This window comes from Lithobates pipiens, unplaced genomic scaffold (assembly GCF_037356315.1).
Source record: "Lithobates pipiens isolate NorthernLeopardFrog02 unplaced genomic scaffold, aLitPip1_a1.2 Scaffold_16, whole genome shotgun sequence".
Lineage (NCBI taxonomy): Eukaryota > Metazoa > Chordata > Amphibia > Anura > Ranidae > Lithobates > Lithobates pipiens.
Window position 1 is genome coordinate 240,197,381 of NW_027507748.1, and position 13,954 is coordinate 240,211,334.

Sequence of the window (13,954 nt, forward strand, 5' to 3'; positions counted from 1 at the left end):
CCACTGAGGGACAAAAGCATCCCTGGTTTTTGCAAGCAAATCTGTTACCGTATGAAGGTTTGCCCCCGCCAGACTCTCGGGTGGGGGGTTGTGTTCGGGAGTTTGCAGCCCGCTGGTCCTCCCTTCTTTCCGGCCAGTGGGTCTGCAAACTGGTTTCCTCAGGGTACAAGATAGTTTCTTTCTTTTCATACATCAGAGGACACAGAGCCATAGTAGTTACTATGTGGGTTATAGGGCCACTGATAGGTGATGGACACTGGCACGCCCTAAGGCAAGAAGTGCACTCCCTATATAACCCCTCCCAATACTGGGAGGAGTCAGTTTTTTTTAACGCCAGTGTCTAAGGTGTTGGTCATGAGTAAAGATGTGCTGAACTCCACTGGAAGCAATCCTTTCTGGGGCTAGCCATGCTGACCGGATCTGTTCAGTGTCCTTTCAGGTGCTAAAGGAATGGTACCCAGGCCTCGTGTACAAAGGAACAGGGTTTTGCTTGCGAAGGCTTCTCTTTTTAGAGGGCTCGACCCTGGGATCCAGTACTTTTTTTGGTAGTAAGGCCATAAACTTTTACTGGCAGGGTGCTGTTGCAAATACAGGATCGTGGGTAACCTCTAGGTTCCCCTGTTTCTGAAGGTTTTGAAGCCCACTGTGAAGGGTGAAGATTGGGTTTATCTCCGATAACCCTGCAGACAGGAAAGGTAAGTGGAGATTCTTATGAATTTCTCCTTTAAGTTATGTTGTCATGCATATGTGTGACCACTGGGGGCTGTATTGAGCACTCACCGCCTGATGCTGAAAATAGCACTGTTAGAAGCCTTCATTCCTCCTCCGGCCACAACAAGCGGAGCCTCTGGTAAGAAAGGGGGGACTGTTTCTCCTCCTGCGCCCCCAATGTTGGAATCTTGCCTTTTGGAGGACCTATATGCCAAAAGCTTGAAGAAAAAAAAATTATAAGGAAGAAAAAAAAAGACCGGGCGCTAAGCGGTCGTTTTTATACCCCCGCCGCCATGCCAGCTGTTTACAAGGCACCTGAAGTCTGCTGTTCACGTCGGAAAACACTTTCTTTTGAAAGATGGGGGGGGGGGCTAACTGCGTCAAACGCTGGCCACACGTGAATGACGTTTTTAAAGCACTGTTTAGCTGCTGCTGGCCATGGAGGGACACGTGAGCAGGAGGTTGGCTTGCTTCAGGTTGTTGACACAAGCATTGTTTCCTTTGACACATTACTTTACCAGGCTAGATATTAATAGCAGCTTATAGCGCTGAACTATAACCTAGGAGTGTACATTCTTTTTGGTAGTGCCTCGGCTTTTGTGCTACAGGCTATGAGTGGGAAGGGGACCAGGAACTCCTCTAAAGGGGTCAATGGTTTCACCATAAACCCAAGTCCATTTCCAAAAGAATGTTGTCCTCCTCTGAGACTGATACGCTGGTCAGATTGAGCTGTCAGGGGAGACTGTTGTTGCAGCTGCACTAGACACTTTAGTCACTGTATATATCGCACTAGAGTTTTTTTTTTTTTTTTTTTTCTACAATTTGTAATTTGGAAGATTGATGCCATGATATCTCTCCATAGTGGGTCTAAACATAGCAGATCCCCATCCAGTGCTCAGGACCCTCTTATTGAGGTGCAAGGGGCAGTGGATCAGGAAGATCTTCCAAAAGATTTGGAAGATAAAATATCCTCTTCTGATGATCCTAATATAGAGGGAGTAGCATCACAAGACAGGTTGCTTGTGTACTTTTCCTTACTAGTTTGGTTCAAACCTTTTTTGCTTCCTACAGTGCAGGCTCTTGATGAACCCACCTCTGGTTTGAGATCATTCAAACCTCCCCCATCTGAGGATTCCTTTCCCATTCATTCAAGGCTAAAAAAGCTTATCTATTCTGAATGGGAACATCAGGATAAACAATATTATTCTCCACAGTTTATCCCATGGAAGAGGATTTCTATAAAAATGGGAGTTCCAGCAATGGATGCTGCAATTGCCTCAGTGAACAAGAATTTCACATGTCCAGTGGATAATGCACTGATGTTGAAGTATCCAACAGATAAAAAGTGGGAACTTCTTTCCGAAAGCAATAGGTCTTTAGCAAGTTCAGTAGTGCAGCCGGTTCTTGTGCCAATTGGTGTATCGGTCCATTAGGAACAGTTTGTGGAGATACTTAAGATTCTGCCTGATCAACAGGCCCAGCAATGAGCTAGTGTGTCAGACAGACTTTTCTCAGTAGATGCTATCATTCAAGCCTCGCAGCTTATGCTTGGACTAGTGCATTTTCGCAGAGTTCTGTGGCTGAAAATTGGTCAGCTGAAGAACCATGTAAAAAAAAAAAAAAAACTCTTGGCCAGTTCCCCCTTCATGGTGAACGGCTATTTGGCGGCGATCTGGATAAATACCTCCATAGGATCTCTAATGGGAAAAGTTCTCTCTTCAGTTTCTCACAAACGAGAGGTCCAAGAATTTGTCTCCTCGTTTTCTAAGATCTAATGTTTCCAGGGATCCAGAGAAAGTGTTTATCTAGCTCTGGATCATCTATTATCCCAGTTGGAGATATCAGAGGTTCCCGTAGAGGAACAGGGCACAAGTTTTTATTCAAACGTAGAGGTAAGACCTATTCTAGATCTTGAAGATCTGAATCTGCACTTAAACATCCGATTCTTTCGCATGGAGTCAATCTAATTGGTTGTTTCTATCCTGCAAGGTGGGGAGTTTTTTGGCTTCAATCATTATCAAGGATGCATATCTCCACGTGCCAGTATTTCCCGCTCACCAGAAATTTCTGCGATTTGAAACAGAAAATCATAATTTTCGGTTTGTGGCCCTGCCATTTGGTTTAGCCACAGCACCACGGATGTTCTCAAAGATTCTGACACCTCCCTTTAGCCAGATTAAGGGCTCAAGGCATAACGGTCCTAGCCTATTTAGACCTACTTTTTTAATCATTCAGTCTCGGGTCTAAACCAGATTCTGATCACAGCTGTAAACTACCTGAAATCTCTGGGTTGGATACTCAACCTAGAAAAATCCTCCTTAAAACCATCAAGGAGATTACAGTACTTGGGTCTGGTTATAGATACCATACAGAAGAATGTATTCTTACCCCAGACAATCTGTTCCATTATAGGACTAATTCAACTTGTCACAACAAAGAAATCCTTCCATTCAGCTGTGCTTGAGATTGTTTGGGGAAAATGGTGGCCTCCTTCGAGGCTGTCCCTTGCGTGCAGTTTTCACTCAAGACCACTTCAAAACACCACCCTGTCCGCCTGGAACGAAAAAAAGATTCAGGCCTTGGATTTTTCCAATACGCTTGGCTCCCAACGTACGTCAGAGCTTAAAGTGGTTGTAAACCCTTACAAACCACTTTGACCTACAGGTAAGCCTAGATTAAGGCTTACCTGTAGGTCCAAGCAATATATTTGCCCGAAAACGGGCACCGCTGTCTACGGAGCGGCGCACTGAGCGCGGCATTTCCAAGAATGGAGCTGCCGCGCGTGTCGACTCCAGTGCGCGGGAGTGACGTCATCGCGGCTTCGCCGAATGACAGCTGCGAGACGCCACCAGCAAGATGGATGCGGCGGACTACAGGGGACAGCGGCGACTTCGCTGGCTCCTGTGTCAGGTAAGTGACACATAATGGGCTACTATGCGATGCATAGTAGTCCATTATGCTTTGCCTTTGCAGGGAATGAAAGAGGAAGTAAACCCATTAGGGTTTACTTCCTCTTTAAATTGGTGGTTGATATCCAGCGACCTCCAAAAGGTAAAATCTTTTTTGCCTGTATCCTGGAAAGGGTGACAACAGATGCCAGCCTTCTAGGCTGGGGAGCAGCCCTGGAAGGAAGATTCTGTCAAGGGGAGATGGTCCAGGTTAGAGAGGACCTTGCCTATCAACGTTTTGGAGATTCGGGCATTAAGTCTGGCCCTAGAATCTTTGACGGTCAGACTATGGGATTTTCCTGTCAGGATTCAGTCCAACAATGCCACGGCTGTGGCTTGCATCGATCACCAGCAGGGCATGAGAAGTTGTGCAGCCAAAAAAGAGGTGAATAATATTCTAGCTTGGGCAGAAAGCAACATTCCTTGCCTTTTCAACAATTTTCATTCCAGGAATAGAGAATTGGCAGGTGGACTAGTTGAGTCGCCAACAATCCTTTCCGGGAGAATGGACTCTTCACCCCAACATCTTCCTAGTGATATGTCAGAGATGGGGTATTCCAGACCTGGACCTATTCGCATCCAGATTCAACAGTCGACAACTTTGTGTCGAACGAGGGATCCGCTAACATGCGGAACAGACGCATTAGTCTTCCCATGGGATCAGTTTTCACTGATCTATACATTTCCTCCAGTTCTGCTACTTCCGCACCTTCTCCGCAGCAATGAAAGGAGGTGATTCTGGTGGCCCCAGCGGGGCCCAGAAGATCTTGGTTCACTGAGATCATATAAATGGCAGTAGGAGTCCCTCGGAAGCTGCCATTATGGCCAGACCTTCTCGCACAAGGTCCAGTATTCCATCCTACCTTACGGACAAAAAAATTTAACAGGTTTGACTGTTAAAAACCCACTTTATAAAGGATCGTGGATTAATGCCAGGAAGCTGGCTTCCAGAATCATTTTACTATAGAGTCTGGAAGGCATATGTTTCTTGGTGTGGATACAGGGGTTGGCACCCCAGGAAATATGTCATAGGCAGGATCCTGCAAATAGTACTCAAGGCCAGCTTCATTTCTAATCCTATCAAGGGCCAGATCTTGGCCTTGTCAGTATTTTTTCAATGGCCTCTTGCTTCCCACACTCTGGTGCGTAGCTTTATTCAGGGGGATTAACCCATGTTACCCCCTATCAAGGCACCGCTAAATCCTTGGGATTTAATTATTGGTATTATCGGCTTTGCAGAATCAGCCTTTTGAGACTTTATGGGAAGTTCTCTTGGTTCTTTTTGACAAGAAAGATGAGGGTTTTTTTTATTTATTTTTATTTTTTTGCCATTTCTTCTGATAGAGTAATGGAACTAGCAGCTCTGTCTTGTAAAGAGCCGTATTTTGAGTATGCATATGGACAAGGTGGTTTTGTGTCCTCATCCTGGAATCCTACCAAAGGTGGTGACAGGTGTGTGTTGTGTTTTTTTTTTTTTTTTTTTTTTTTTAAACAGGATATTATTCTTCCTTTTCCTCAGAGCCTCAATCTAGAGAAGCAAAGGCACTGCATTCCCTTGATGTAGTAAAAGCGATCAGTCTACTGAACTCTACTGAAAGGCTACTACTCAGGTTCGCAAAACAAATGTTTTTGTTTGTACTGCCAGACGGTGCAAATTGTGGACAGGCAGCGTCAAGATTTTTTTTTTCAAATGGCTTAATCAAGTTGATTGTATCTATCTAAAGGTCATAAGGATATTGCCTGTGGGTGCAATATACTGCAGTATGAGCTTTCTGGCCTCCTTTTTTTGCCCTACTTTGTCTCCCTCCCTTCAGCTGCCATTGCTATGGGACATCCCGCATAGTAAGTACTATGGCTCTTTGTCCCCTGATGTACATCAAAAAAAAGGATTTCACAGGTAAGCTGTTATAAAAAATCCTGTTATCCTGTAGGTCAGCTTTAAAGCTTTTTTTTTTATCTATATCATGAAGCCAAATTTTAATTTTGCAACTTGACAGCCCTTAGATGTGGCGCCTGCATTTTTAGTTTTCTTTTTTTTTTCTTTTTTTCTCTAACATTTTAGTTTGCTTATTCCGTAGATGAAGAGTATGGACGAGAATCTGCTCCACCAGCCAAGAAATCTCGAGCATCCACAAGAGAGACAAGAGAGACTAAAGAGAAAAGGCGATCTGGGAGAAACTCACAGGAAGAGAGGTACATGTTCTGCAATTCACCTGGACTATAAAAAACGCTATTACTGATGGTATCCAAGGAAATTATTGTCCCAGTCGGTCATATAGTTGCATAGTTACATAGTGGGTGAGGTTGAAAAAAAAATGACACAAGTCCAACCTATGTGTATGATTATGTCAGTATTACCTTGTATATCGCGGTCGTTCAGGTGCTTATCTGATTCTTGAAACAATCGATACACCCTTACTGAAACCACTGCCTGTGGAAGGGAATGCCACATCCTTGCCGCTTTTACAGTAAAGAACCCTCTACGTAGTTTAAGGTAAACCTCATTTCTTTTAATGAGTGGCCATGTGTCTTGTTAAACTTCCCTTTTTGCTAAAGTTTTATCACAATTGTGGGGTCTTCAGTAGGGATGAGCCGAACACCCCCTTGTTTGGTTCGTACCAGAACATGCGAACAGGCAAAAAATTTGTTTGAACACCGTTAAAGCCTATGGGACATGAATAATTAAGTGCTCATTTTTAAAGGCTTGTATGCATGGTATTGTCATAAAGTGTTTGGGGGCCTGGGTGCTGCCCCAGGGGACATGTATCAATGCAAAAAAAAAAGTTTTATAAAATCAGTTTTTTCGGGAGCAGTGATTTTTTTTTTTTTAATAATCCTTAAAGTGAAACAATAAAAGTGTAATATTCCTTTAAACTTTGTACCATGGGGTGTAGGGCTGCAACTAACTATTATTTTCATAATCGATTAGTTGGCGGATTTATTGTTTCGATTAATCGGTTAATGACCTTAAAAAAAAGTGGTTCAAATTGACGTTCATTTTCAACTACAGTGATGGGAACATTTGGAAATAATAGAAAACTTCTTGGTCAAAGGAATTTTCAGACAGTGTATGTGGTTTTCATTTAGAAATTACATTAATTTTAAAAACGGAATGTTAAAACCAAGTGAAAATTTCAAAGAAAATTCTTTCATTCAGCGAATGTACAAAGATTTTTTGTCTGAATATTCTCATCTGAAAATTGATCCGTGTGGCCAGCATAAGTACACAGCTATGCAGTTTGCGTGTGATCTGTTTCTGCAGTGCTTTTTGCTGTGTGTTTTTGATTTCTGTGCACGTGATTTTACTGCAATTTGCGTTTTTGCATATCTTTTTTTTTTTTTATTTTTTTTGGGCAGATTAAAAAACACAAATTGCTTTCATTACATGCTTTTCTGCAGCTTCTTCATTGAAGTATATTGAACCAAAGAAGCACTGTTTTTGCGTTTTAACCACTTCAGCTCCGGACCAATAAACACCTTAAGGACCAGAGGTCTTTTTGCAATTTCGCACTGCGCTGCTTTAACTGGTAATTGCGCGGTCATGCAATATTGCACCCAAACGAAATTTGCGTCCTTTTCTTCCCACAAATAGAGCTTTCTTTTGATGGTATTTGATTGCCTCTGCGATTTTTTTTTTTTTTTTTTTTTTTTTTTTTGGAAAATGAAATGGAAAAAGAGCGAAAATTTTGAAAAAAAAGATATTTTCTTCTTTTTGTTATAAGAAAAATCGAATAAACTAAATTTTAGTCATACATTGAGGGCAAAATTTATTCAGCCACATGTCTTTAGTAAGAAAAATGTCAATAAGCGTATATTTTTTGGTTTGCGCAAAAGTTATAGCGTCTACAAACTAGAGTACATTTTCTGGAATTTACACAGCATTTAATTTATGACTGCCGATCTCATTTCTTGAGGTGCTAAAATGGCAGGGCAGTACAAATCCCCCCAAATTACCCCATTTTGGAAAGTAGACACCCCAAGGAAATTGCTGATGGGTATGTTGAGCCCATTGAATATTTTTTTTTTTTTTTGTCCTAAAGGATTGAATAATGACAAAAAAAAAAAAAAAAAAAAAATTTTTTTTACAAAAAGTTGTCACTAAATGATATATTGCTCACACATGCCATGGTTATATGTGGAATTGCACCCCAAAATATATTCCGCTACTTCTCCCGAGTATGGGGATACCACATGTGTGGGACTTTTTGGGAGTCTAGTCGCGCATGGCACCCCGAAAACCAATCGCCACCTTCAGGATTTCTAAGGGTGCAAGTTTTTGATTTAACTCCTCACTACCTATCACAGTTTCGAAGGCCATAAAATGCCAAAATAGCACAAAGCCCCCCCAAATGGCCCCATTTTGGAAAGTAGACACCCCAAGCTATTTACTGAGGCATGTTGAGTCCATGGAATATTTTATATTTTGCCAAAAGTTGCGGGAATATTACAAACTTTTTTTTTTTTTGCACAAAGTTGTCACTAAATGATAGATTGCTCACACATGCTATGGGCAGAAGTCAAATTACACCCCAAAATAAATTCTTCTGCTTCTCCCGAGTACGGGGATACCACATGTGGGGGACTTTTTGGGAGCCTAGCCACGTACGGAACCCCGAAAACCAAGCACTGCCTTCAGGATTTAAATATAAAATGCTACCAAAAAACCTGTTAGCGATGGCAGGGATCAGGCCTGACTCTGCGATCGCTGCAGTTATGTGTTTAGTGTTTTGTAAGTGACAGTGATCGATCGATACTGCACTTGGGTGGGCTGGGCAGAGGGGCAAAACGCAGGTGCTAGCAGGTATCTGGGCTGATCCCGCTAACAATGCGTTTTTTTGGAACCCTAAACTGCTGGGGATGCTAGTATAGATCTGATCAGATCAGATATTGATCTGTTCAGATTCTATAGCACTACGGGAGGTATGCTTTGCGTGTGGGTGTTAGCGGTACTGGCACTAACCTAGCGCTGCCTGGGGCGACGCAGACCCTGACCCTAAAACCTAATTGATATCACCCGCCGGGTGATCAGGGGGTTAAACCTTTATTGGGTAATAAATGGTGGGTGCCCTGATGCTATAAAAAACAAACTAACCAGAGTCACCCTTAACACTTATACGGTGATCAGTGGTGAAAGGGTTAACTAGGGGCAATCAGGGGGTTCAAATTTTTATTAGGTAGTATATGGGGGTCCCTGGCGCTATATAAAAACCTGACGGGGAACCCAAATAACTGGCTAACCAGCGTCACCAGTGACACTTATACTGTGATCGCTGGTGAAAGGGTTAACTAGCAGCAATCAGGGGGTTAAAACCATTATTGGGTAGTATATCGGGGTACCTAGCGATATAAAAACCTGGCGGTGAACCTAAAAAAATAACTAGCTACCTAGCGACACATGCAGCGATCAGAAAAATGATCGCTTAGTGACACTGGCAAAAGGGGGTGAAAGGGTTAACTCTAGGGGCAATCAGGGGGTTAAATCTTTATTGGGGGGTGATAGGGGGCTACCCTGGACCTAACACTAACTGTCCTGACAGTTTTTTTACTGTCACAACTGACACTGAATGCATTGATCAGTAAAGAAATGATCAATGCAATCAGTGACACTGTGACTGGGGGGGGAGGGGGGCGGGGGGGGGTTTGTGTGCCTGTGTGTACCTACATGTCAGTGTAGTGTTGGTGCACACTTACTATTAGTCTTCTCCTCGTAGTCCGGTCAAAAAGACCGCCCCGAGGAGAATGACATCACTTCTTCCTTCCTGTGTAAACAATACACAGTGGGAGGAAGCTTCTCATTGGCCAGGAGCGATCCAGAGGGGGTGGCCGAAAACCAACGGCCATCCCCTCATCACGGAGCGCTCCTGGACCGAACCGGACCGTCGTATCCAGCGGGAGGGGGTCCGATCGGACCCCCCCACCCGCTGGAAGGCAGGCACGTACATCTACGTGATTGTGCCTGCCTGTGCCATTGTGTTGACGTACATTGGCAATACGGCGGTCCTGAAGTGGTTAAAGTCCCTGACTCTTTCCAAATATGCAACGGCTGAAAAAAAGCACAGATGTGAACATATCCCATAGAAAACCATGTAAATGAACTGTAGTGCGTTTCTGCAAAAAGCACACATAGGTGTGAACCAGGTCTAAGACATTTAGTAACATAATGGGGTTAAAAATACTAAAATGAGCCCTTTATAGTAAAAAAAAAAAAAAAAACCCCAGATAATCACTACTTTAAGGGGTTCATTTTTTACTGTAGAACTTTGAAATCTTTACAGTTGCGATTATTTGCTCTTTTTGTACTATAAAGGGCTCAATTTAGTTTTTTTTAACCCCATTATGTTACTGGCCGATTAATCGATTATGAAAATGGTAATCGATTAATTTCATAATCGATTAGTTGTCGATTAATCAATTAGTTGTTTCAGCCCTAATGGGGTGTCTATAGTATGCCTGTAAAGGGGCGCATTTTTCCAGTGTTTAGAACAGTCTGATATCAAAATTATGTTTCTAAAGGGTGGGTAGGGGCGGAGTCATTTAAAACTACTCGCAGCTACAATGAGATGTCGGTCTGCAATACACATGTTAATTGCTAAAAACGGCGTGGGGATTTCCACAGGGGAACCCTGAACCAAAATAAAAAAAATGGCGTGGGGGGCCCCAAGGGTCTGGTATGGATTTTAAGGGGAACACTGCACCAAAATTAAAAATGGTGTGGCCCCTCAAAAATCCATACCAGGCCCTTATCCGTACACGTAACCTGTCAGACCGCAGGAAGGGGGGGCTCCTGCCACATGCCCTCAACATTTGGAAGTTGCTTTGTGGTAGCTCATCCCCACAACCCTTACCCAGTGGTTGTAGGGGTCTGCAGGCGGGCTTATTGGAATCTGGAAGCCCCCTTTAACAAGGGGATCCCCCCATGTGAATTGGTAACGTACCCCTACTATTTCACAAACGTGACGACAAGGTTAAACACGAGTTTTTGGCAAGTCTTTTATTAATTTCTTCATCTTCTCCTTCTTCTCCTGTCATCTTCTGCTCTTCTCGTCCCGTATCTTGCTCCGGCTTCTTCTCCACTCGATCCGCCCCAGTGGGAGTCTTCAGCTGTGTGGTGCTTCGATTCTTCTGACACTACTTAAATAACGGAGCGTCAGAGGGCAGGGTCACCCTCTGTTTAAGAAATGTCAGAAGAATCGAAGCGTCACACGGGTGAAGACTCCCACTGAGGCGGATCGTGCGGACGGAACGGAGAAGAGCGGTGGAAGAAGTTGGAGGAGCAAGGACGCGAAGGAAGACCAGAAGAAAGAAGCGTAAAGAAGAAGAAATTAATAAAGGACTTGTCAAAATAGTCTTGTTTTTTAATCTTGTCACTTTTTGTGAAATGGTGGGGGTACATTTGTACTCCATTACCAATTCACACAGGGGGGGGGGGGGGTCAGGATCTGGTGGCCACCTTGTTCCAGATTCCAGTAAGCCCCCCCCCAAATCAACATGGGGACAACTCCCATGCCATCTTGCCATCCTTGGTAACCAGATGGCCCCATAAAGAATGAGGAAGGACAATATGGTCTGTCCTCTTTTATTTTTTTTCTGCTGTCCTTATTGCACCCTTGCATATCTTGCATTCTTTATAAAGTCTGAATGCTGATGATTATCTCTCAACCTTGTATTTTTTTTTTTAAGACCTTTTCCTTTGCTTTTATATGCATTTTTACATTGGAGTTAAGCCATCCAGGACCTTTTTTTCGCTCTTACATTTTTTTTACCCAATGAGATTCATTGGCAAATGCCCTTATTTAATATGCTCTTAAAGCAAACCCATCTGTCCTTTGCGTTCTTCGTTCCTAATATTTTATGCTTTCTAGTAAGGTTCGTAGTTTAGCGAAGTTGTCTTTTAAAAGTCAGTGTCTTTTTGTATTCCCCTTATGTTTCCTATTTGTGTGTGGGGGTTTTTATTTTATTTTATTTTTTTTAAAGCCAATTGACCTGTTATTGCTGTTCTATAAATTGCCCCGGATTTCCACATCTGTGATCAGTTCTGTATTGTCACTGTACATTTAAACTGTTGTCTTGCCTAGCTGTTCAGAAAAACATTACCAGGGGCCTGCTTTCCTAATGCATATTTAAGTAGGCTCACATATACACTATGTTCCTACAAGCCTTATTTTCAATTGGCTAAGATTTGCTTTTTGAAGTGATACATTTGTCAACTAAAGGTGGTTTAGTCTTATGTCAGTGACCACTTCAATAGCTAGGAGTTTGTTTACATTTATATTCTCCTTCTCAGCGACTTTGAAAAGGTACCTGCATTACCTTTTTTATGCGACCTTTCTCCTCTCCCTTCCCAACTAGACCAGCTTTCAGTGCTCTCACATTTTTGAACGACAGTTACTCAATGCAACACTCTACCCATTTTGAAATTTTTTTCACACAACTAGAGCTTTATTTTGGTGGTATTTAATCATTACTGAGTTTTTTTTTTTTTGTTTGTTTTTTTTTTTTTTGCAAATGTTAATTCAATTTTGTTCAATTTTATACTGCTACATATATAAAATAACCCAAATCAGTGCATATCTGGTATTTGTGAAAGTTGGTGTACAAGCTATGGTGCCAGTCATTGAAAATTGATCACGCCTGATGTACTAAGGGCCTATCTCATTTTAAGTTCAGGTTGGTGGGATCCAGTGAAGGCCTTTTAAGTATGGGGGTGATCGGGCATGTTTTGGAGGGGAAGGTGCCACTAGAGATTGAAGATGTGAGTGAGCATAAGATAGAAGAGGGTGATTGTAGTAGATGTGAGGGAACAGGATCCAGGGGACATGTGGTAAGGTGGGGTTCTGGGAAAACTTTGGAGACCCGTTCTCTAGTACCAAGGTCAAGAGGAGAGTGTTGAGTGGATTCGTTGTCCCCACGGATTGCATCAATCCTTGTTTTTGAAGTGATTGGCAATCCCATGAGAGAGTTGCTGGGTGGGGAAAGTGTTAAAAGTAGAGAAGAGATGACGAGGACAGAGTATTAATGAGGGTGACAAAGTAGGTTTGTTTGGCAGCATGGAGGGAGGAATTTATTTTAAGAAGGCAGATTTCTATTGGGTGAATGCATGATGGGAGTTGGTTTTAAGCCACACTCGCTCCAGTGCTCGGCTATGTCTTAAGGTTTCTGGTGTTGTCGGTCTGCCAAGGTTGTAATAGTCTGGGCCTGGCATTTTGTGTGGTGAGAGGTGCAGGAGTCCAGTGAGATTGAAAGTGAACTGTTGTAGATGGAGGTGGCCAGGTCAGGGCAAGACTGGGGGTGAGATTTTGTCATGGAGGTGGTCAGTTGCAGGATAAAGGAATAAAGTGGTGAAGGTTTCTGCGGGTAATTGTTTTCGGCTTGGTGGAACAGGTGGTTGGAGATGAGCACAATGTGAAAGTAATGGGGTTACCAAGTGACCCCTTTTTTTGGAAAGTAGACATTCCAAGGTATTCAGTAAGACAGTGTTTTTACGTTGGTATTTTCCCCACAATTCTTTGCAAAATTAATAATTCTATATTAAATTTTTCACAAAATTGTCACATTAACAGGTTATTTCTCTCACACAGCATATACATACATGCAACTACACCCCCAAAAGCATATTCTGCTACTCCGGAGTATGGCGATGCCACATACAGCGGCCCAACATGCAGAGAGCGCATAAATTGCACATTTCATAACTGCTTATTACAATTTTGAAGGTCCTGGAGCACCAGTGAATGGAAACTCCCACAAAATTACCCCATTTTGAAAAGCTAAACCCAATGTATATTCTGAGGCATTTTCAACATGTCTCTTCATATTTTATAAATAAATAACTCGTGGGGTGTTATTTTATTAAATTTTGTTGTCATTTATAAGATATTTCTAACATGTACATAGCAAAAATCACATTCTGCTGCTACTCCCGAGTATGGTGATACCACATGTGAGACTTTTACAGCCTTGCCACATACAGAGGCCCAACATGGGGATCACCGGCACGGATGGGCACAGATTAGCGTGGGCACTTCGGATCCAGCCCACAGGAGAGAGCTGAACTGGGCATGTTGGTTTGTTGACCAGTGATTGCTCTGTCATTGGACAGATTGATCACATGGTAAAGGGCCGCTTTCATTGGCCCTTTACCTTAAGCTGTGATGGTCTGGAGAACCTGGTGATCATGGACTCTTCTGTGTGTGTGCGCGCGCGCGAGTCTGGGAGGATGTCTACACTCTCCCAGTACTAGCCAACCGTGCTGTATCAGTCATTCGGCAAGAGGTTGATTTAAAGGAAAAAAGGCC

The 13,954-nt window shown here is 42.8% G+C and overlaps 1 protein-coding gene across 2 annotated transcripts in view; it reads left to right on the top strand.

Moving 5' to 3' along the window:
* NUCKS1 (nuclear casein kinase and cyclin dependent kinase substrate 1) overlaps positions 1–13,954 on the top strand; it is a 50,853-nt gene that overhangs the window by 20,066 nt on the left and 16,833 nt on the right. For both annotated transcript variants that reach the window (XM_077481206.1, XM_077481207.1), the window contains exon 3: positions 5,738–5,852. In XM_077481206.1, the coding sequence (XP_077337332.1) occupies positions 5,738–5,852 (115 nt within the window). The remainder of the gene's footprint in view (positions 1–5,737; positions 5,853–13,954) is intronic.